This window comes from Colius striatus, chromosome 1 (assembly GCF_028858725.1).
Source record: "Colius striatus isolate bColStr4 chromosome 1, bColStr4.1.hap1, whole genome shotgun sequence".
NCBI classification, from domain to species: Eukaryota; Metazoa; Chordata; class Aves; order Coliiformes; family Coliidae; genus Colius; species Colius striatus.
In genome coordinates, this window is record NC_084759.1 from 169,395,795 (window position 1) to 169,419,645 (window position 23,851).

The 23,851-nt window shown below is 39.9% G+C and overlaps 1 protein-coding gene across 1 annotated transcript in view; it reads left to right on the forward strand.

The window, feature by feature from the left end:
* Positions 1-23,851, forward strand: part of PTPRR (protein tyrosine phosphatase receptor type R) — a 133,619-nt gene that overhangs the window by 90,824 nt on the left and 18,944 nt on the right. The window contains exons 6-9 of the mRNA XM_010202606.2: positions 9,507-9,693; positions 13,549-13,633; positions 20,412-20,491; positions 22,582-22,719. Coding sequence (XP_010200908.2) covers positions 9,507-9,693; positions 13,549-13,633; positions 20,412-20,491; positions 22,582-22,719 — 490 coding nt within the window. The remainder of the gene's footprint in view (positions 1-9,506; positions 9,694-13,548; positions 13,634-20,411; positions 20,492-22,581; positions 22,720-23,851) is intronic.

The following is a 23,851-nucleotide window of genomic DNA, read 5'->3' on the forward strand; positions in this document are numbered from 1 at the left end:
AATAAACAAGGAATGTGCTTTTTTATTATCTTAAGGTTGACAGGGTGCAGTAAACGCCTCTTTTCCCAGATGTTCCTTCCTGTCTTTCCCAAATGGCAAACTCACCAGGAAAGAACTCATTGTACTGATTAGTCTTCAAGTCACAATAAAAAATAATTTTCTCTTACTGTCTGAAGATACTGCCATGTACATTAATAATCCTGCCCATATGTTTTTCCAGGTCAGATGATTTTTGGTTAAAATCTCAATAGAGTACTGAAGGGCATTAATGTGTGAATAGATTGTATATTTGCATGTTTGGATTGAAGAGTTGTATATTATATTCCTTAAATGAGCAGCAGGCACAGGATGGAGGTAGTTTGCTCTTAAGAGAGAGTTTGCTCTTCGTATGGAATATATAAAGCTAAATGGACTTGTTGAAGTAAGACTCCTGTTATGAAAAAAAAAAACCCACACAACAAAACTGCAAACATTTTTTCCACCTAAAAGCTAAAGATCAGCCCATTATTTATTTGTTTACCATAGGGCTGGCCAGCTAAATGGCAAAAATAAAGAAACTCAGTTCAGCAGTCTTAAACACTGCCTAGAAGCTGTTGCTGTAGTGTTGCACCTCTCCGTTCTCATTTATTAGTTTGATTCTCCTAGATGGGCTATGGTTCACTGAATACTGCAGGCAAACACCCTCTGGGCATGCTTGTAGTGCTCAGCAAAGACATGAGCTTTGCATGTACTGGGAAAAGTAATCAGGCTTTGCACTTGGACAGATCTAAAGGGGAAATTATGGTGCCTGGCTACAGACCCTCCATGGTATCATGGAGGTATTTATGAACTGAACCTGTAGAGGGACAACTCATAAAATTATGACAAATAATATTTTTGCAGATTAACCTTTATTTTCTGATTTGCAAACAAAAGATACATCAGGGAGAACATGTGGGGTTTTTAACAGTTATTGTTGGCTTACCTGAAATAACTGCATTTCTGAGCTCATTAACTCATACATTTGTTTAATCTGTGCATCCCTAGCAGGTAATTGTTATTCCTCCCTATTCTCTTTTCTCTTTCCTGATTCGTTTAATCCCATTTGTTTATATTCATTGTAGCTTGGCTAAAATTAGCGTGTGCATTAATCAGAGAGAGAACAGGTCATCCAGTATGTTTGTGCAATGAGGCCTCCAGTATGAAATAGAGCAATGGTGCAACGCAAGCAGATAATAATAGCAGTAAACAAGACTGCATTCAGTTAACGCTCTACCATCTAAAGCAAATTAACCACAAATTAGTAAACATGTATTCATCTCTTTGAAAAAGCACCTCGAATAAACACAATGAATTAGCATCTCCATTTATTTTTACTTCTGAACATTTAACTCGGTTTTCACTCGTGCTGAAAATACGTATATGTGAATGTGAATCAGAGATAGAGCTTTATGTTACCATTCAAATTTTATTGGAGAGAGAAGTTTGCGTGACAAAATGCAATTTGATTATAGAAATAATCTACAGGAAAAGATGGGAGGTTGTATAAGCTTTGCATTTTTGAACAGTCAGTTCCCGTAGCGGAGCGGCATAGCCTTATCGAGGGCAGAACAGGAGTGAATTGGCAGTACATTAGAAAGCATGATTAAAAGAGGGAAAGTTGAAACTACTCTCATGTCAGCTGTTTTCCTCTACAGGATATTGAGCCATTCCTGTCCTAACCAGATACTGATTGCTTAAAACTTAGTCCAGAAGTACTTGTCAAAACCGCTTCCTCAGTTCATTTTGACATGCTGAGCTGTGAGTAGATCCTGAGAACTCTATGCAATGCACTACTAGAGGTCTTGGCCTGCTCTCGCTCGTGGCTGTGGGAACAGGATCAGACCGTCTGCAGAGAACTGAAGTCCCTCTGCTTTCCAGAAAAGCTATTTAAACTTTAGAGCTTGGTCAGTTTCTGTGGACTCGGAGAGGGCTGGAGAGAGTGCTGCCAGGTGCTGCCAGGAGGTTTCTTGTATGAAGCTGTAGAGCATTGGAAGTCTTGCCTCATAGGAGCCATATATCCCTCATCTTCTCACACAGCTTACTGTCATCACTTCCAGACCCCTTCCTCAGAGTGAGAAGCAGGACGCATAAGTTTTTCAAGTGACAAATAACTGGGAAGAAAACAATAATGCAACACTGGAATACTATGAGGAGAGCCAGGTAGTAGAGCAAACATGAGCAGAAATGACAGATGTTCTTTCCAAGACGATGCTTAGGATCAGCATACTTAATCCTATTGCCTCCTATAAGTCCTGAGCTCAAATATCTTCCATCTATAGCTTTATGGTGATAGGATTTAGCTTCAGTTTTATATCCAGGTTACTCCCTTTGCACTGTAAATGATCAGCACTCTGGCTGATGTGATTGGGCTGCCCATAGAAATGAGTATGGGATTCATCTTGGGTGCTGATGACTGCAAGGTAGAGTAGAAATATTATACATGTCAGTAATATGGTCAAATGAATTGCTAAGCTTGTAGAAATATTGGGCCAATACCTGTGTATCTGTCTAGAGTCTTCTCTCTGGAGAGGATCAGGTGCCTATAGAAAAGGTCTGCATCCCTGGGATGTCAGTAGGTAACTTCTGGTGCTTTAAGTAGCACTGATGTGTCAGGGGCTAGAAGGAATGCAGAGAAGATCAAGACTTGACCACTTGCACACCAAAGTTCTGAATGTGAAACTCTGGTTCTGACTTTTTTTACTTTCATGCTTAGTGAAGTTGCTGCAAAATGTTCAAACATGACCTGAGTGCAACAGAGCCTTCAAGATATTGGACTGTATCAATTAAGACTGGCCAAAATGCATGTTTTTTTAAGTAAATAGCTGACATGTATAAAACGGAATGTTAAAATCAGTTGAAGAGGGATTTCCTTTAGAAAAGAGTACCTATGAGAATTGATTGCAAATGACTTGAGAAATTACACAGATTTAGGGAGCCTTGGGTTTTAGTTCCACTTCTAACAATAATTCTTATTTGGCCTTGTTAGTTGGTTGATCGCAACTTCTGATTTTTGAGTACTTCAGTTTGGGTGTAAGGTAGGTTTGGTTTGTTTAAAGGTGTTGATAACCCCAGGTCTGTGTGGGTTCCTAAAAGCTACAGCACTTTTTCAAGTGAAAACCAGTGGCAACTCAGCAGTCAGCAGGCAAAGCAGAGATCATTTGGGAAACTGAGTTGTCATGGATCTATCTGCCAAGCACAGCATCTGTATAGCAATGTTTCATAGGGCAAAAATAAGTAGTACATTATATGCAATAGGTACTATATGCAAATATTTGTTAGGATGACATAGTTACATTATTTGTTAATTCAGTGTTTTCTCAAACTAATACTGATGGTACGGATTGCCTTTTGTTGGAAGTAATAAGTAATAAATAAGAGTAAATAAGAGGATAATTATATTAATAGGGATGTTATCAGAACTTGTGGGGTTTTTTAACAGAATGTTCTCTAATATGTGCTGCAGCAAAACAGAAAACTGAAACTTACGAGTTCTACATTTCCAAGAAAATAACGTAGACCTAGGAAAAAAAAAGGAATATTCTATTTTTCAAGTTTCCATGGTCAAATCAATTTTACATCATGCTTAGAAGACTCTTTTGAGATAGTGTGCTGATGATCAGAAAAAACCTGAGAGGTTACTACAATTATTCTCATTCAGCCTTACTTTCCCAAGACATCCAGTAATATAGGCAGTACAAGGTGATGATATATATTTCAGGCTAGCATGTCAGAGCAAGGATCACACAGAAGCATTCATGAAAAATGCATAAATCATTCTTATGCTTACAATTTAACAATACCATGAATGTTACTTTAAAATTTATCAAATTATATTTTCACTCTGAGCCTTCTGAGGACTGATTGTAGTGGATATTATTAATGTCTACTTTGAACAACCTGATCTAGTGGAAGGTGTCCCTGCCCGTGGCAAGGGGGTGGAACTAGAGAATCTTTAAAGCTCCCTTCCAACCCAAACCATTCTATGACTCTGTGATATGTTACAGTTTGTCCAAGGCTGAAAGACAATGTCAATATGTTCAATTCTTTGCAAAGGTTATTTTAATCCCTCTGTATTTCTGCTTTTATACTTTTTTCTTTTTTTCAACACTGATTTTTCTTGATGAAGTCAATGGGAGTTATGCAGTATCCTGTGTTTGTTTATTTTATATCAAAATACAGGATTAATAACATCAATGTCATTATGACTTTTTCTAATTTACTGCAGTTTTCACACCCCACCACAGTCTCACGTTTCACACATGTTCATCTACGTGACCGTGTTTTCTCTTGGCTGTTATGCTGAAAGTGGCAGGAAAGCTGAGATGTTTCTTATTTTTTCCATTCTCCTTTTTTACAAATGTAAGGGGTTTTTTTTCTTTTGATTACTCTAATGAAACATAAAACTAAATAAGCAGGTGAAACTTGACACCAGTAAGGTAGTAAGTGGTGGTAACCATGTGCCTAACAGTGCTCTCCCAGTGCAACTGCAGCAGTGAAAAACCCACGTGAGTTCAATGAGTTTGCTGATGAGACAAACCACAACAAAGGCCTGTGTCTACATAGAGCCAGTGAGCACTAAAGAAATAAATTGCACAGGGGAACTGTGATGTTTTTCCAGTCCTCTCTGCAGCAAAACCCAGGGAGAGCAGCCCTGTGGAGCATCCCCCAGTATGGTACAAGTAGAATTTGAGAGCCCAAAGCAAACTCCCTCCCTCCCCAGCTGCTCTGATATGGTACAAGGGAGATCTGAGGGCTCAAAGCAAATTCCCTCCCTCCCTCCCCAGCTGGGAGCCAGGGCCAGCGCTGCTCTTCCCGCTAATGAATGGCTTCCTTCCACCTGCATGCCTGCCACCGCTCTCGCCTGGGCCGCACAGCCTCTGCAGAGGGACGGAGGGCCGAGGGCACAGAAGGAAGCGCCTCCCGCCTCTGCAATGCCAAGGTCAGAGGGCAATGGCTCCTGGAGGGCAACAGCTGACACCGCCGCTTCCAAAACCACTGGAGAAAATGAGAAGCCGAGGACAGGGAATCTGGGCGTTGCATTTTTTCAGGAGTGCTGAATAAACATGGGAATGTGTATTTAAAGAAATTACCCAGCTTAAATAAACAACTGGGAGAACGTGTCGGGTAATTGGATTTTCATAATCACCAGCTACGGCTTAATTTTAGGGTCAGGGAAGACCTGGAAATGACCTCAGTAATGATTAATAGGCTTTAGTAACCTGGTGGCCCTCCAAGGTGGACAGGTGGAGCTTCCTTTTGAGAGTTTTCAAACAAACATTGTATTAATCTTCCTTTTTTTTTAATGATGGTCTGCAACAAAATCTGCTCCTATAAATGCATTATTAAAAATACTCCAGTGGATTCTCATCGATGAACTTGTTCCTATTGCACAACTGAAGAGAGGGCTGTGAGCGGGCAGTAAAGAGCCCCCTCTGGGATACTAGACAATACGCAGACACAAGTGGTTTCCTGATTGCACTTATTCACGTACCCAGTGATGATGAAGTGGCTGTCTCGGCTGGTGAAATTTCGGAAGAGTTAGTCTCATGCTGATTTTAATGTAGCGTTGTCACGGATGTTTACAATTCCTCAGATTCCTCACATAGAATCATAGAATCATATACATGATGCCCTTCCCCATCAAGATACAACACTGAGGGGATTGTGGGGAAGGCACGTCCTAACAAAATCTTCTCTGATTTGGCCCAGACTATTAACATGAGGAACGTAAAGAATATAGTCATTTAGAAGGTAGAACAAGTTGTAAGTATTCGGAAATAAGGGAAAACCCATGTGTACTGCTCCTTCACTCTAACTTGAAATGGAAGGATACTTGTATGTAATCACGAGTTCTATACAGATATATAAAAATCTCCAAGAAAAATGTCTGACTTGAAGTGTGACTAGTCTGATTGCGATGTCCTTATTCAAAACCTATTGGAGAGAAGGGATCGTTATAAAAATGGGCGTTGTTTTAGGTGGTACCTTCTTGTTTGTCTGTCACTGGCCTTGTGCGGTCCCTCCAATAAGGTGGAAAAAGGTAGTCTCACTACCTAACTTCTTTCTACTCAGGTAGTAAAAGAGAAGAGAATTCTTACTTTCTTCTCTTTTCTGCAGAAAGGGAAGAATTTGAGTGTTCGAGAAACACAGGGAATCCAAGGAGACCAGAGCAGGACCTGAGACTATTATAAGTGTCTTCTGTTAGGACATACAAGCACCTGATGGGTTCAGACATTCCCTCATCTTTCAAGACAAGTACTCAATATGTCTCTGTTTTCGGCCCTGTTCAACAAGGTCTTGAATGCAATAAGAAAGTCTGGGTGATTAATATTAATATTGGCAATAGTTGATATTACTAATGTATATGTTATTAAACTCTTTCTCTTAACCAAAACATGGTTCTTCAAAAGTGTTCTTTGAGAAGCCCAAAGGACTTTCTAAAAAGACTGCAGTCCTTTAGGTAATTGGTTTTTGCCCTGTATTCGGTTTTTATTCAATGTGTAGCTTTTTATGTGTTAAATATGCAACTAAAAACTATTTCTTCTTTCCAGAGTAAATTATTTCATGCTCAACACCGTAATTCATCATTAATCCCCATAAATGGTAAAAGCAGTAAACTCAAAGTTATAATTAGATCAGGTATATTTTTTTGTTGTTGTTAAAGAGGAAGTAGCCTTTTTGCCAAGACTGTCAGTTAAAACAATGTAAAAGCCAAAGAAAATATTAACATTTTCACTGTACTTTGTTACTGAACAATGCAAATACTTTTCCTCTATATTAGGAAATCTCAGTAGGCTCTCCCAGAAGTATGTCTGGATCTAAATTGCTACCCATTTCTCAACAAAAGGCAGCCTAAACAGTTTTGGACAGGTTCATTGCACACCTTTTCTGTGGATTTCTGGATTGTTTTCAAAAGATAGGATTTGTGGTATACGCCCTCAGAGACACCTGTTTAAGGGACTGCCTTTTTCTGTGGAATGGATTGCTAATTGTGGTCAGAAAAGGTGCTTTCACGGGAGGACTTTCATAAGAAAGCAGCCTAACAGGATCTTTTCCTTGAGAAGCAGCATGGAGCTGGGGGACTGGCTTCCCCCACAGGTGGGATGGTCCCGGGGAGCTGGGACAGATACGTGAGCCAAGACTCTGCTGCAGAGTCCAGCAGAGAGTGGCCACCACAGCTGGCAGATGGCAGGCCCACCTCCCAGCCTGTCACAGCTCTGGATGTGGGTATGAGCACTGGTACCACCGACTGAGGCTTCAGTACCATGCAAGGTGTGTAGGAAGCCACAGAGCACTACTGGTAGCCTATGCATGTATCAGTTACTAGTAATTTCTGCTCAGAATGCTATATCACTTCTGCCTACCTCCTGTCAAAATTAGCAGAATCATACCCCACCTACTTCCCTCTGTCAACAGAAATTGTCCCCATCTACCCTGGAGGCAGCCAGCTGCCTGCAGCCACCTCAGCTCCTTCTTGCCTCTCCCACCTCTTCATCTGTTACTGACTCACTGTTAGCATCCACAGGCCCAGGCAACAAACCTCTTGCTGTCACCCAGCCATCACCTAAGCTGAAATAGGCTTATGGACACTGTGGTACAATGTGGTGTTCACCCATTCCACCAGGTGGTCTTGCCTCTTGGCCATTGTCCCTTTGTGTTTTGCTAAGTGACAAGTGACTAAAGTAATTTCTATTCGTGGAGACTGGTGTGATAGAAATGGTTTAATTTACAATAAAAGTACTCAAGGATCCGCTGACATGTAGAAGAGGAAGGGAAGTGCATCAGTGTTATGTCAGAACAAAAAAGTGTTATTCTGGTGGCAGAAGAAATCAGAAAACAGTAATTTGCTCAAATATGTTTGTGTACAAATACCTATGGGCCACCAATAAATAATGAAAGGGCAGTAAAAAGCAAGTATTAACACAAGCAACTTCTGCTGCAGACTAGAGGAAAGTTTCCTCAGCGTTAATGGCACTTGCTTCACAGATATAATCTGATGAGGTCTGTGTGATGTTTATAATAATACATGGTTTTGCTGTAGAAGGAACAATTCTATCTTAAAACATCCCAGTGTTCAGAGCAGTGCACAGTCACATTCACTCAATGTCAATTCTCCTGCTGATAAGAAATGCACTGAGCCACGCAGGAGAACTGGAGTCAACAGATAATGGATTAACCAGTAAATGGCTAATGACTGGCATATGTGATTTTAAAAATGGGCAAGATGTAGAGTTGTATTCTGATCTGACAGGAAGAATATTAGGAGTGACTTGAGACAGAGATCTTATGTTGTGGTTGTATATGTCCAAGAAAGGTAGAGCAACTAATACCTTAAAGAAACTCCTCTGTAAGCATACATTAAAGGAGATACGCTAATGGGCAGAGGTGGGAATGAAGCTTGCATTGTCATATCTCTATATGTGCATAGCCACTTGGTAAATGTTGGAGACATTTACAGTGAGATGGGTATTGTAGCCCAGTTCAGGCTGCTGAATCTTACATGCTAGTAATGCTGATTTCTGTTTAGTAAACACAAAAACTTTGATTAATACCTAGAAATGTGTATTTAGTCATCACAATTCACAGAGCATAGATTTATTTTATTCAGTATGCCTGAAGTTAAGGGTTGAGTAGATAACATTGGATCAATGGTTTGAAACAGTGAAAAGGACATTCTTAAGTGTTGTTTGGAGAAAGTGATAAAGAGTAGTGCATAGAACATTGATTTGTATTTTTATGACTCAGAGGTGTTGTTAAATCTAACTTTATTTTCCTATAGAAATGTGGAATATCGATGAATTTGATTTTCCTGCAAGAGGTGTTTGGCATTTCTGAATAACTCCTCATTATTAGAAAAGCCTGTGACCATTACTTCTCCTGGGATGCACCTCATTTATTGTGGCTTATTGCCTCTCTCTTCTCCTACCTAACATGAGACATTGTCCAGTGTCTTGGATGCCACAATATTTTCACTGACTTTCCAATTGTTTCTGCTGATTTTATCACTTTTTTTCACCTCCATCCTGTATGCTTAATTTGAGTAGATTCTTAAGCATGTAGCTGATGAAACTGTGAATTTCTTTCCAGGTTGCTATATGTACTGGTTAGAAATATATACACCTTTTTTTTTCTGTGAAACATTTCTTCCTTACTAAGATTTCACTTTCACATTTGATGTCTATAAAGATTAAGTAGATTAAGTAGCACATAGAGAGCAGTTTCTACTTCTAAGAATAATCCAAATAGTTGCTTCTAGCACACTATTCTTGAAGCATAGGTTGCTAGATTCAAGAAGTAGGATGATATGTAAAATCTTGGTTTTCTGGCCATACAGTGAAACCAGTCTTGCAGTCTTTGAGTACCTAAATATCCCAGTGACTATACAGAAAGTCAGGGTGCATAAATAACTCAGGATCAGCTGCATGAGTATTGGACTTAAAATAATACAGATCCAATATAACTGTTTTCTTTATTTTCTAATGCAGACGAGGATCCAATGTCTCACTGACTTTGGATATGAGCAGTTTGGGAAGTGTTGAACCTTTCATCACTGTGCCAACCCCACGAGAAAAAGTAGCAATGGAATACCTACAGTCAGCCAGCCGCGTCCTGACACGGCAGCAGCTTCGAGACGCAGTTGCATGTTCTCATTCACTTCAAACAGAATTCATGGTGAGTTTAACAACAGGATTTAAATGAGGATTTTGGACATAATTGGTACACATGGAGGAAACTGTGGGAAAAAAATAATTGACTATAATGTCAAGGTACAAATCATTTCCGCAGGGCAGATTAGATAGTTTCAAGGTAGTTTTATGTTTGTGCACTGAAGACAGATAAGCAAATCAGTTATATCCATGGATAACACAGACTCCTCTCGGTTTGAAGTCCCATTCATAGGTGGGATAAAAGTCGTATTAGAGCTACAGTACTAACAGACAGGACTATAATACCGTGACAGTTTCAAATAGATCATAAAGGCTATAACGACAGGAAACAGTAATAATTTGAGATTTTGTTTATTCCCATGTAAACATCACATATGTTTGCCATTTGAAGACTAAATTTTTAGTTACTATAAATGACTTTTTGGAGCAGACAGGGACGCTCACAGTCAATCAGTCCAAAATATCTTTAATAAGCACTCCATACACTAAACCTAATATACTCCAGACCAAAAAATAAATAAAAATAAAATGTCCTACAAGTGTATTTAATATTAAAAAGGGTGAGAGTCTAAAAGGAAAACAATGACCAGGTAGAAACAAGCTAGAGCAGAAAAACTCAGTTGGGAAAAATATATTAGTACAGATTCCTAGAAGAAGACTTGAAAAGTCTGGCATTGCAAAACAGACAAGTGAAAGAAGCTATCAGAAATAAGAAGATGCTCCTTACGAGGGAAACAGAGCATCAGCTGAAGCCAGTTGAATGTGAAAGCTGAATAAGGCAGGCCAAAAGAAGGTTTTGATTTAAAAATCTACAATCATAACTTCATTTTTAAATAGTTCAAAAGCATGAAGCTTTACAAAGATTACAAGGATCAACAGATGATCAAAAGGGTAGTAAAGGGAATTGGAGAAGTTGAAGCAATAGGAAGCAATCTTATCTGTGTATGAACAGTTATCTGAGTGTATGAACGATTGTAACAGTTAAAGGCTAATGTGAGCCAAAATAGCTGTTATTAGAAGAGTACTGCATGGAGAGATAAAGTAGTCTACAAAGGCAGATATATATATGCATCTGTAGGTGCATATATGCAGCTGAGCACATGAATGTGTGTAGCATATACATTATTTGTAGTTATTTAACTATATGTAATATGTACAGGCATTTAATGAAACAATTTGATACATTTTGCCTATATGGCTACAGGCTTCATATGCTAATTTGTACATTTGTATGTTATTTGCAGTCTGCTGGGCTTATTTTCCCCCCCCCACTAGCAGGAACGTTATCCCCATAATATCCTGATTTTTTTTTTCTGGAATAATTTCTTGTTTTTCACAGCCAGTTTCAGAGTAAGTGACTTGTCTGTGGCTGTGATCCACAATGTGTTGTCAGATTTCTGTCTGTGCCCTTGGCCCCACAAGTACTTACTCTTGGGAGGAGCCCACTAACTAGAAAGTGTTTACAGGATGTAAGTGATTAATATTATTAATTGACCTTGTTGGCCCAGATAAATGCATTTTTGTTTTCAACTCAGTGGCATTTCTGCATCTGTTGGTAACTCGCCAACTGATGAACTATTTTAACATTTCATCAGGCATTGGGAAAGAGACAGCTAGGCAGCTGCAAGAGCCTCACTGACCTCTCTTCTTGTGCAGGCAGAGGACTCTTCCTCACACGTCTTTTTCCAATCTCTGTAGATGACAGACATAGATCACATTAAACACAGGCTTAATGCATTCTCTCTCTCAGCTGGCATATAGCTCATTGGGGAAGCCTGGTGGTGTTTTTACTAAGCCAGAACTGAATAAAGTGGGAAGCTCTAGGTCAGCCACTAGCCCATACCAGAGACAGGTAGAACAATTCAGAGTCCAAGGACCAAGAGTAAGAGTCTCACAGAGGTCACCACTCGGAAGGGGTGAAAGTTAGTGGTGGGCATGAGAGGGTTATAGGAGCTCATTTTGTAGTTCCATTGTTGAGGAGGAGGCATCAGAAGCAGGACAGAGGTGAGACAGTTTGACCTGAAGGAATTGGGATGAGGTTTATGCAGGTAGGGAGTCTTACAAGTAAGAAGATCCTGTGCTTAGCACAGGCGTCATATAGAATGCAGTACAGGGAGGTGAAAAAGCATTAGGTGAAGTACCTTCAAGGAAGGTTCATCTTAACACCACCACTTTGGCTGGCCTAAAAAAAGAGGCAGCAAGTCACACTTTTGAGGAGTCAGATGATGAGCAAGGAAGAGATGAAGGTGAAAACTAAGTGAGGGGGAGAGACAGAATAAAGTCCACTAAACACATGGGCATAAGGCAGAGAAGGCAGGAAAATAAAAGCCAACACAGAAATTGTAGCTTCACATAGTAAGATGTTCAGAAGCGAAGTTGGCAGGCAGAAAAGAATCAAAACTATTATGACCCATCTAAATTTTACTTAATTTTGCCTTCTCTTCAACCAGAAAACTAAGAGGGCAGCTTTCCTTGCTTAGTGAACCCATGTAAAGATCTGCTGTTGGGTACATCCTTGGCAAGCTGTTAGGGGCTTCATCCCTCTTCCTCTAAAAAAACCCCACAGCAGCTTGGGTCTGAAGGACAGTGGCCGTGAATCACATTTGTGACGAGGTCCTGGGCAGGCCTGCACCTGTGGATTTTTGGAGGAAAAACCTTAAGTAAATTTTCCAGTGGTGCAAATCAAAGGAAGTGTGGACTGAATAGGGTAGGAACATATCTTTTGTGTCTTCTCATGTTCCCATGTGTCTATAAGAGTCACTTATTTAATATGCCTCTGACTCTTTGGATAAACATCTCAGGCCAGCAAGGAAGTTTTCAAGTCTCTAGTATTGACTGTGCTTTGAAATAGAAGTATTCATTTACTGAAGCTCAAATTCCAGCTTACTCTAAGATAATTTAAATCATGGTGGCCAAAAAAATCAGTAAAACATGAACATTTGAGCCAACTGAAGCATTTTTAAATGTGATTTTGCCAGACTGTTTTGGTTGGTGAAACATATCCCACAATCATGAAAAAAACACACAAACCTTCATGTTTCATCTTGCCATTTTCAAAGGGTTGATTTTATTCAACTGTAAGGAACCTACTAATGCTTCAAGACCTCAAAATCAAAGTTATTCTTCCCCTTCTTAGACCAAGTGAAGCATTTGGTTCAATGAAAAGCTGGAGGATTTTTACTTTTCATGATGACCAACAATTTTAAAAAACAGTGTTTTTAAGTCGGGAGTTTATCATTTGCATATTTTGGGAACTTCAAGAGAACTGTCACATTAGTTACTTGCATATCTGCATAGTTAAAGAAGACAACACAAGTGGGTCATTAAAAGATCAAAATGGGAAAAAAGATAAATAGCTTCAGATTTTTATTACACTCTTAAATCAGAAAATGCAAAAGACTAAGGCACTTCATGACAGTAGTTTCTATAAAAGCCAAATGGGGTCTTTGATGAGACTGTTAAGGGCTCTGCACATTTTTTTTTTTAAGTTGGTCATATAGTCAATGATTTTAAAAGTTCCTCCTGTAATTATGTAAAATGTTGCACTTTTCTGCTTCAGTTCTGCACTTTTCAATTCCACTTTTCTAGAACTATTGTGCATTTTAACCTCTCTCCTAATCCTGCAAAAACTTTGCTTTTAATAATTCATCAGAAGTGTTCCTTGGAAGTCACCTCTTCAATATGCATCTCCCCGTGTTTATTAAAGGAAGGGTGTTGACAGGCTTGAGGTGGGAAACACTTTTTTTCTTAACAACTTTGATGTCAGAAGACGGTTGTGTAACCGCAGATGGCCTTCTGGTGATAATTTCCTGCATGGCTCCTTTGGAAACACCAATCTGATTTAATTTATTTTTTATAGGAAATACCAATGAATTTTGTGGATCCCAAAGAAATTGACATCCCAAGTCATGGAACTAAAAATCGCTATAAAACAATTTTGCCAAGTAAGTGAGTTAGCCCGTGGTTTCTTACTATGACATTTAGTCCTGCTTTGAGAATGTATTGCAGTGAAAATCTATCTGTCTTTGACTTTGATCACTGTGTACCTATTCATGTGTATTTGTAGTCTATGTAGAAAGATAACAAAGCCCAGTGCTGTAGGACTGACAAATGCAGAAGTCTCACTGCATGCCTTAGCAGGTACACACTGTGGCAGGATCCCAAACACATACTGAAAAGCAGTCTGAGTGCATTTTCTCTGGAGTGCACTCAGACAGATGAGTAGAGAGAGCTCTGACATGTCTTGCAGTAGCCCTCCCAGTCTGGAAGATGAAAGGACCCAGACTGTTGCCTCCATCTCAGCCCACGCTGTCTTGCAGTCACTGAATTCTCTCTGGCTGGGTCAGGCTACTTGGGATCCTGTCCAACATTAAGTGGCCCAATCTAGGAAAAGCAAGTGCTTCCTATCCTTTTCTTTTGTAGTGGACTTCCATCTTTACAAGTCTCTTTCTCCATGCACCAATTGGCTTTGTGGAAATCTGTTTACCTTACTAAAAAAACTACTCTCACACATTACTGCCTCATTGTTGATGTAAACTTGTTACTGCTTTACATTGCTGCTTATGTATTTCCATTGGCCCAAACTCTTTATTTCTGACCAAGTAGTGGTTGCTTTGTAATAATTAGAGGTGTATGAAAACATTTCAGTGGAATAGTTTTCCTTCAAAACACACAGGTCTCTGAAATGCAACTATTTCCATACATTTTGTTGTGGGATAATGAGATAGTCCATTTCTCTTGTATTCATCTTTTTGGTTTGTGTTCAGTTTCAAAATAGGTTGCAGAAGTTTTAACATTGCACTAAATATACACATGAATAGTTGAGGTTTTATAAATTTTGACATCACTAAAGTGAAAAAGTTCAGTGATTCAAAATGCTGGAGAGCGCTCCCATGGAAAAATGTAAACACATCCCTTTGCTTCGGTTTGGAATGAAGAACACTTTCCAGATGACAGCATATCCTATCAACTAGAAGTTTGTTTTCTAATCATCTCTATATTGTCCTTCTAGGCCTATGTTATATGTTAGTCATGCCAACAGCCACACACTTTAAATGACAAGAATTCTCTCAGCGGGCCTAAACACATTGTAATTTGTTCACATCATACAAAGGCCTTGCAGTCAAATTAATGAAAACCAATGGCCTTCAGTCACCAAAATGTGACATGTGGCTGGGAAAGAATCTTTTTTGTGGAGTCCTCACTTACTTTCAGCCCCCAGTAAAACTTCTACTGTCTTCAAGGTTAGTTCACCTAGTGCAACCAATAGCTGTGTGCATCTGAGTGCAATCAAGGAATATTGAAGGGAATTAAAGAGAGTAAATAACTGAATGCAAGTTATATACCAAGTAATTAGAAAATTCAGTGTCCCTTAAAGTCTGGCCCAGCATCAACAGGATGTACACAGAGGGCAGAATCCTGACCCCTTTGACGACAGCAGGACTTTTGCCATCAGCCGCTGCAGAGGCAGGATATCACCAGGCCCCCCTCTCCCTGATGGGCAGGTTTTTGGAAGGACTTCTTTCCCACAGCATCTTTCATCGAAGCTGCCCCAGCCACCATCAGGTTCCCCTTCAGCAATGCCTTGCAAATGCGATGAGTCCCGTTTCACTGCAGCATGTGTTTTGAATCGGGACACGACAGCTGGGTTATGGTTGATGCTGATGAGCTTTGAGAACCAGCATGCCTTTGTGTTTTCACCTCCAGTTAGCTGGGATGTGCTGCTAACTCTGTGGCCCGTTTTCAGTCCAAGCCCGCTGCCGGTATGCACCACAGCACTCACTGACAGGCACTTTGTAACTGTCCTTGACAGAAATCAAAAAGTCTGTTGTGTGTTAGCACCAGGCTTTTTCAAAGGAGATATTTTGAGGATTAAGGCACACGCTCATAATAAATACTCACACACCCCACACCCAGTCCGAGAGGGTTTGGAAACGATTTGAGTGATTAAATAGAACAGCCTTCCTGGTTTCCTGCTCAGATGATATCAACCCACTGCTTCACACACCCGCATCAGCTTTTCCATTCCCAGCTCTGGGTGCGTCTCGTGAATCAGGGCACCTGTGGTGACAAGTGACGTTTGAGCTGATGGATTATCTCCTAAAAATGCCCAGTCCTGCCAGCTCCACCCTCTGCACTGTGGAGGATGTTCTTGTTTTCTAAGAGATAATTCTGTGACAGGGTACGTGAGGGCAGATTCATGTTAACACTGTCCAGCCAGATGCACCCATGTGAAATAAAATGAGTGTCTAATGAAAATTATCCTACATGGAAAAAGTGCAGTAAATATTACATTCCTATGAAAAATGTTTTAGTTGCAGTGTAATGTAGCCAACACTCTTGTGCAAACACTAGGATGCCTCTTTAAGTTTTGTAGGTGATTTTTGCTTTATAATAATATGCTAATACAACTAATGAAGGGATAGTGGCTAAAGAGCTCCTTAGAATCACTGTTTCTCCATCCTTCCTGATGACTGTGACCCCACTCACAAGTCCTGTTAAACTCCAGTCTTTATCTTCAGCTGTACTCTCACTGCCATTCACCTACAGCATTTCACACTCCCTTTGAGCAGGTTATGAATCCTGCACACAAGTTTCCTGGTTTCTCATCACAGCCACATCCTTGTGTCAAACACCAACCTTGCTGCTCTCTCCTTCCTTGTCCTCTTACTCCACATCTTCACCTTTGCCTGCCTGTCTCCTGCAGTTCCTGCTACATGTCCTCACAGCAGAACTTTAGCTTCAAAGCCATGTCTTTTCCCCTTCCTAGCTCACTTTTCTACCACAAACCAGAACGAGAATTCCCATGGTGCAGAACATGTATGGTCTCTTGCTTACAAGGCGGAAAGTGGTTTAACACTGTTCTGTGGATATCTTCATGTGTGTAACATATCTGAGGTACCTGCATTACATTCTTTCCTCCTTTCTGAAGAGATTCCTCAAGGCAAAAACCTACGGGAAACTACTCACAGAACAACAGCAGATTCACAGTAACGTGAGGGTAGAAAGCACTTAATGGGTCAGACTCACAAATCCACAAGCTGTTGCTTGAAGTGCCTATGATAAAACTGATTCTGGCACTCCAGCTAAAGACAAGGGGAAACTTAAATCTAAATTGTACCAACAAAGCATTTTATAATGCAAGCTTATAGACAGATGCTGGAAAAACCATTCTGAGAATTCTGCAGTCTTGATTGCAAATGGTCATGTTTGCTCCAGTCCTGCTCCCGACTGAAGGCAATGGGATCACTGGCAGGCTTTCACGGATTGAAGAAAAAAATTGTATTTACAAAACAGAATGAGAAAAACTGTTTAATCTTAGTGCAATTCAACATGGGTTCATCAAAGCATTTTTGTGAGTTGATGAAATGTGTCCTAGTTGTGATCACCAGTAAAATAACATCTGTAATATTTGTAAATAACCAGTGTTAGAATAATTGATCTATGTTAGACTGCATAAAAATGTAACTGGGTATTAGGCAGACCTTATTTTTAGTGGATAAAAAAGATTCCCTTTGCATGAATAAAACTTTGATTTATAATGCTGAAGCATGATTTAAACTGCACAAGCAATCACCATGATAAATCTATTAAATTTTCCATTGAGAAATCCTGGATTATATTGGAAGTGCCAGGAAATGATTCAGATGAGTTTAAAAATTGATGCTTAGTTTACAGGTGTTTTTATACATGAGGTGCTTTGAGGCAGTTATTTTATTTGCAAGTCTAATAGCTGATTCCCTGCCTGACAGTTATTGGGAATGCAGTCTGGCATCATTCTTACACATTTTGTGTTACAATGTTTACCAAATAATACCAGTATCTGTAATTCATTTATAGCCTGAAAGCAAGAGCACGCAAAGTAGAGGTGGATGAATTTCAAAACGTTTCAATATCTGAAAGACCGATGATCTTTTGAGCTGCATGAAAGCAATCTGCCTCACAAAATTTTCATCTTCCTTTCCTGCTCACAAATCAGAAATACCTTAAGGACAGCCCTTCGCATAGGTTTTCAGTCCTACTGTTGATTCTGACAACTAGGACTGGTCTGGGAGTAACAAAGAACTTACCTTGAAAATGCTACAAATGCAAAAATACCCATGTCCTAAAAAATTCACAACACAGTAGCAGGTAGAATGAGAGACTGAAAGATGAGCACAGCATATTATACAATACCATACAACAAATACAGCCTTTGAAATGAGGCAAAAGCCTAGGTCGTCATGACAAAGTGATGTTCATGGAATGGATGAACCTCCAGTATCAATGGCAGTAGGGGAGGCTGTCCGGTAGGGCCACTGTATAGCCCAGCTTGATCCCTTTGCTCGGCAGTCTCATGGGGGCAAGCTACAGCTGCTTTGAAACCCTCCTGTTCCTCTGGCTTTGTAAATTCAGGCCAATATTTTTTTTTGTGTTAAGGATGCAGATAGAGGAAGCTACTTCTACTCTTAATGGGAGAGCTATTCCAGACTTCCTAGATACACAGAAGAAAGCAGAAGTAATTTTGCCTCTGTCAAAATTGTAGGAGACATTTTTTAATAGTAATTATAAGTGCTTAACTGCTCTGCTGAGTTTCAAGATGCTTTACAAACATTGATGAATTCAGCCTTGCAGCCACCATCTGTGTCTTTCTGCTGTAGCTTCAGACTCTCAGACTTTGTCAGTCTTGAGGAAAAGATTATTACCTCCAAGGTGTTTGTCATTCAAGAGGAAGCTAATTACTTCCATTTATGTCTGATGATTGCTTACTGGCTCTGAATCTTTAGCTGTGCTCAGGTTTTCCTCATTTCAGACCTGCATTTACAGCACTTACCTATTTCAGTCCTAAGTGATCAGGACTGTTAATTTATAAAACATTCTCATTTGGAAGCAGCATTTGTGGTGTTGGTTGGAGTTGGAAGGAGGTCTGAGAAACTGTGTAACTGATTTAGCTGCTCCTTAGTAACCGAGGGATTTACCTCAAGACAAGGTAATTAAACTGGATGTTGAGTCTGCTTGGATGAGGTTTTTTAAGGTAGGGGTCAAGCTACACCAGAATCAGAGGCATTGTGTGAGCTAGAGGAAGCGGGTGTTTGTTCAAGGCCACGTAGCCTGAGGCATTTGTGGAAATGGCTAATAATCACTCTGTGCTGAAAAGGAATGAGAGGTTTCCTGTCCTCATATTGTTAAGAGTGAAAAAAAAAATCTCTAAGTGAAAAAGTTGGGAAAGCTAGTACAAAGAGATTTTAACACAAGCTAACTAGGATTCATGTACAGACTTTGAACTAAAAGTCATGCATTCATTTGCACATTTTTAAAAACATACTTTCAAAACACCAGCCTGGGTCCTGCAGAGGTTCCACTCCTGTCCAAGACCTCCTGTGACCTCCAGTGAGAAAAGGACATAAAGTATGTTTGGGATCATCCCTCCTCTTGCTTTGATTTACAAAGGTTTTATCTTGTTCTTAGGAACAGGATGAAAAGTCACAAAAGAAATCCAAAAGAAACTCCGAAAATACCAGGTTTTGGTACAGCATTTGTACATCAATTGTATATTTATTATGTAAACAGCAGGGACACGTAATAAATAGTTGTCTCTTACCATTCTGCAGTTCAGCAGCCACCCTTGTATCTTTGAATACCTTGCCTAGATTGCACTAATCAAAGCAGCTATCCAGAAACTATTTCTAAACCAATGTGTGTCTGTATACTGTCAAAAAGGTGATGATTCTAAGTAAGTATTTCTAAACCAATATGTGTCTGTATACTGTCAAAAAGGTGATGATTCTAATTAATTATTTAAGTAAATTACCAGAAGAAAAGGTGGGTTTTTTTTCAGTACAGAACTATTTCTATGTTATTTTGTTAACAGTAGAATTTTTTTGTTTTCAGAAAAGATGTGAAGAAAGTCAAACTGTGCCCATAGACAGCCACAACCCAAGCACCTCATTCCCCTTTTCCTTATCCTTTTCTGATAGGCCATGTAGTTGAGAATTTACAGGCTTTAATTCCAAAAGGGTAGTATATGGAGTATATCGCATCATCACAATCAGCAAGCAAAATCTTGCTTTGCAGGAAGGATTTGGTAACCCCCAGCTCAACAGAACCGTCCCCCACTCTGTTCTAGATGATCCAAGACAATGAAGGAAAAAAGAGTGTGAAGCTAAACCTTCCTGTATTCTGGAATTGTGTCTCTAGTCTAGTACACATGAATGGTCACCAGTTATGTCAGATGAGAACACAGGACTGAATGGATTACCTAGCCTAGCCCCTTACAGTGAACTTGACTTAGTATAAAAACAAATAGCTGGTTTCATGCTGGTCAGAAGGAGCTTGTCTTGATGTAAATCCAGCCATAGTCATTGAAACAGTACAGCCTTAAGCAAATATATCAAAGTTGAATCTGGAGGATTTAATGTACTTAAGGTTGTACGATAATACAACACAGGTTTCAGAGACAGTCTAGGCAGGTGGGCTTGACACTCAACACAGGCAGACTAGATTTTGCTGAACACTGCCTGGACCTGAAGGTGTTTCTTCTGTGCCCAGAGCTTGCACAGCCCAGCACATACTGTGACAACACGTGATGATCCCTTCCAGAGGGCAGAATTTGACACATAATGCTTTAGTGCTTGACAGCCCCGAGTAACAATAGATTATTTTCTTCAATGAGTCTTTGATTCTCTACAGAAATCTCCTAATTATGGGTTTTCTTTTCAATTTCCATCTTCCTTGTGCTCTTAGATCCCCTAAGCAGAGTGTATTTGAAACCAAAAAATCCATCTGACTCCTTGAGCACCTACATAAATGCTAACTACATTAGGGTAAGTAAATGTATGCTCTTCCTGTGCTTTTGAGACAATATGTGATTTTCCATGTTAATAGCTGATTTTGCCAAGGTGCCATTTTATTCCTACCCATCTTTGTTGATAATTCCTAATCCTTTTGTCTACATTGGTGTGATACAAATAGTTTCGTGAGCTGTCTGTAACAAGGACCACATACATAGCCATGAATGTACTAAAGCAGTTGCAGTAACAAAACAATTTACCAAATAGTTTATGAAAAACCTTAAGAAACACATGCAGTACTATTTGTTTACTTCAGTTTCCCATTTAATATTGTCCTACTCTCTTATAGTGAGGAAAAGCAGGTTACCATTTAACAATGAGAGAAATTACTGGCATTTCGGTAAAAAGAAGATCAGAGTCAATAGCAATGTAAGTTGCTCATTGCACTCATCTACAAACAAGTTTGGTGATGATGGGGTTTTTTCATACATAACTATATAAATTGATAGTCCTGAAATAATCAGTTAAGCAATTAAATGCCATAACAAGTTTGTGAAAAGGAGCATAAACAGATGTGTTAAATATATAGATGTGTACTGACTCACACACTCACATTTTGCTCCTTATATTGAATGATTACACAATAAAAAGACTATCAGCATGAACTCTGTTGGAAAGCATTATTTTGAAGTGTCAGCTATGTTATGGACTAATAAGAGGGTACTTCAGTCATGTTCCAGGTAGTCCTCAACCTGCAAAATTAAATGTTTTGATTAGTTATGTACCAGGTCCTCAGCTGGAATAAATGTAGTAGTGCAGCTGAAATTTGGCTCCATATCTGTATAATGATGTTGGTTATTTAAATAACAGTATATGTATATATACATGCACATCAGCTATGCCTTTTACCCTGCCTCAGGTTACATCCTATACTTTCAGTGTTTTGCATGAAAGACATCATCATGTAACAAAGCAGAGCAGTTCTCTTTGGACAGCAGTTCTTCCATCAGCCAGAGCATGTTTTGAGTCTGAGGTCTTCCTTTTCCCTATACCACCATCCTTAAGTCAACACATGACAATTGCTCCTGCTGCTAACACCAGCTGAACTCTCAGCAACTGCAGAAAAAAAAGACAACCCAGCAATTAAATGAAAATTCACATCCATGGATGTGTTATCATTAGGCTTTATGGGATCCTGATAGACATGTCTTGAACAAAGTATTTTTAGGCAGATTGGTGAGTAGAAGGACTGTTTATACCAGCTCAGGATCTGTTCCATTGATTGAGGCAATGACTAACAGCAATCAAGGAGAAAGGCACCAAAAAGGAAACCCATGGCTGGAAGCTTCCATACTACCTCCAGCTGTGTTCCATTCCCTCATTCCCTTCAGATGCTGCCAGGCTCTCCTGATCTATGTTACTGTAAGGCATCCTCTCATTACAAAAACTCACAAGTTCTCCTGCTCACCCCAAAAATAAGGAGGTGTTCTCTTGGTTTTTTCCATTTCTTCTTGCCTTTCCCTTTCCTCTGCTTCCCTACTGCTTGTCTGACCTTTCTTTAACCTCTTCTTTGTCTTGGGACTCCTTATACTGATATGCAGTTCCTCCTATAAGGCCTCAAAAAGCCACTTCTCCCTTACCAAAGATACATAGCAGAGTCTTTGACTCCACAAGCATTCCATTTAAAAAAAATCAGTTTAATAGTTATATAATTCTCTCCTTTTTTTTTTTTTTTTCCCTCTCTCATGGTTTGTTGACTGTAAACTATCTTGTAAACACTTCAGCAATATAAAGCAATATAAGTACCACTGGATGATGGAAACCTCAAAACCTTGGAGAACAGAATAAAGGAGAAAAAGCCAAGCAAGCAGGGAAATTTGAGAGGGATTTATGTATTCTTAGGACCATTTCAGTCCATCAAATCAATAGTTTCCAGAGGAAAAACTGTTCTACTGAAAAATTTCTGATCTGCTTTACTGTTAGTCATAACTGCTTTCAGTTCAAGTAACTAATTTTTTTTTTTTAATTCCAGATTTATTTTTCTGCTTTTAGAATTTTCACCTGCAATTCTGGTCGACTACATGAATTTAAAGTGAATGTTTTTGTGTCTGTTTTTAAACCAGGGATATGGAGGTAAAGAGAAGGCTTTCATTGCAACCCAGGGACCCATGATTAATACCGTGAATGATTTCTGGCAGATGATTTGGCAAGAAGACAGCCCTGTCATTGTTATGATCACAAAGCTGAAAGAAAAAAACGAGGTATGACAACTAGCCAGACTGAGAAATTATTCCAATGGCTATGTACTGTAGAAAGAACTTTAGCAGACGTGGAAGGAAGGTAGCAGATAACCAGCTCCTAAATCCTCTGTTAATGGGCAATGTGAAAAGTAATGTTGGAGTAGCCAAATGCACCAACTGCAATGGCACAGCACTCAGATGTAATTTAAGAAGACAAAAAGGAGTTCCATTTTCTAGATTTGTGCTGTTGGGTTTGTGGTTTTTTAAGAAACATCCCACAGCATCCTCACAGCAAAACCAAGAAAGTGTGGACTGGATGATCAGGTAGTGAGGTGGATTGTTAACTGGTTGAAGAGAAGAAGGCAGAGAGTTGTGATCAATGGGGAAGGGTCTAATTGGAGGCCTGTATCTAGTGGAGTGCCTCAGGGGTCGGTGCTGGGACTGGTATTGTTCAATGTATTCATTAATGACCTTGATGAGGGAACAGAGGGCACTGTCAGCAAGTTTGCTGACAATACTAAACGGGGGAGTGGCTGACACACCAGAAGGCCGTGCTGCCATCCAACGAGACCTGGACAGGCTGGAGAGTTGGGCAGGGGGAAATCTAATGAAATTCAACAAGAGCAAGTGTGGAGTCTTGCATCTGGGAAAGAATAACCCCATGTACTAGTACAGATTGGGGAATGAACTGTTAGAGTGTAGGGGAAAGGGACTTGGGGGTCGTGGTGGAAAGCAGGGTGAGCATGAGCCAGCAATGTGTCCTTGTGGCCAAGCGGACCAATGGCATCCTGGGGTTTATTGGAAGGGGGATGGTGAGTAGGTCAAGCGGGGTTCTCCTCCCCCTCTACTCTGTCCTCGTGAAGCCACATCTGGAATATTGTGTCCAGTTCTGGGCCCTTCATTTCAAGAACGACAGGGAGCTGCTGGAGAGTTCAGCACAGGGCCATAAAGATGATGGAGTGGAGCATCTCTCTTATGCTGAAAGGCTGAGGGAGCTGGGGGTCTTCAGCTTGGAGGAGACTGAGGGGTGATCTCACTCATGTTTACAAATATGTAAAGGATGGGTGTCAGGTGGATGGAGCCAAGCTCTTCTCAGTGACGTTCAATGATAGGACAAGGGGCAATGGGTATAAGCTGGAACATAAGAGGTTCC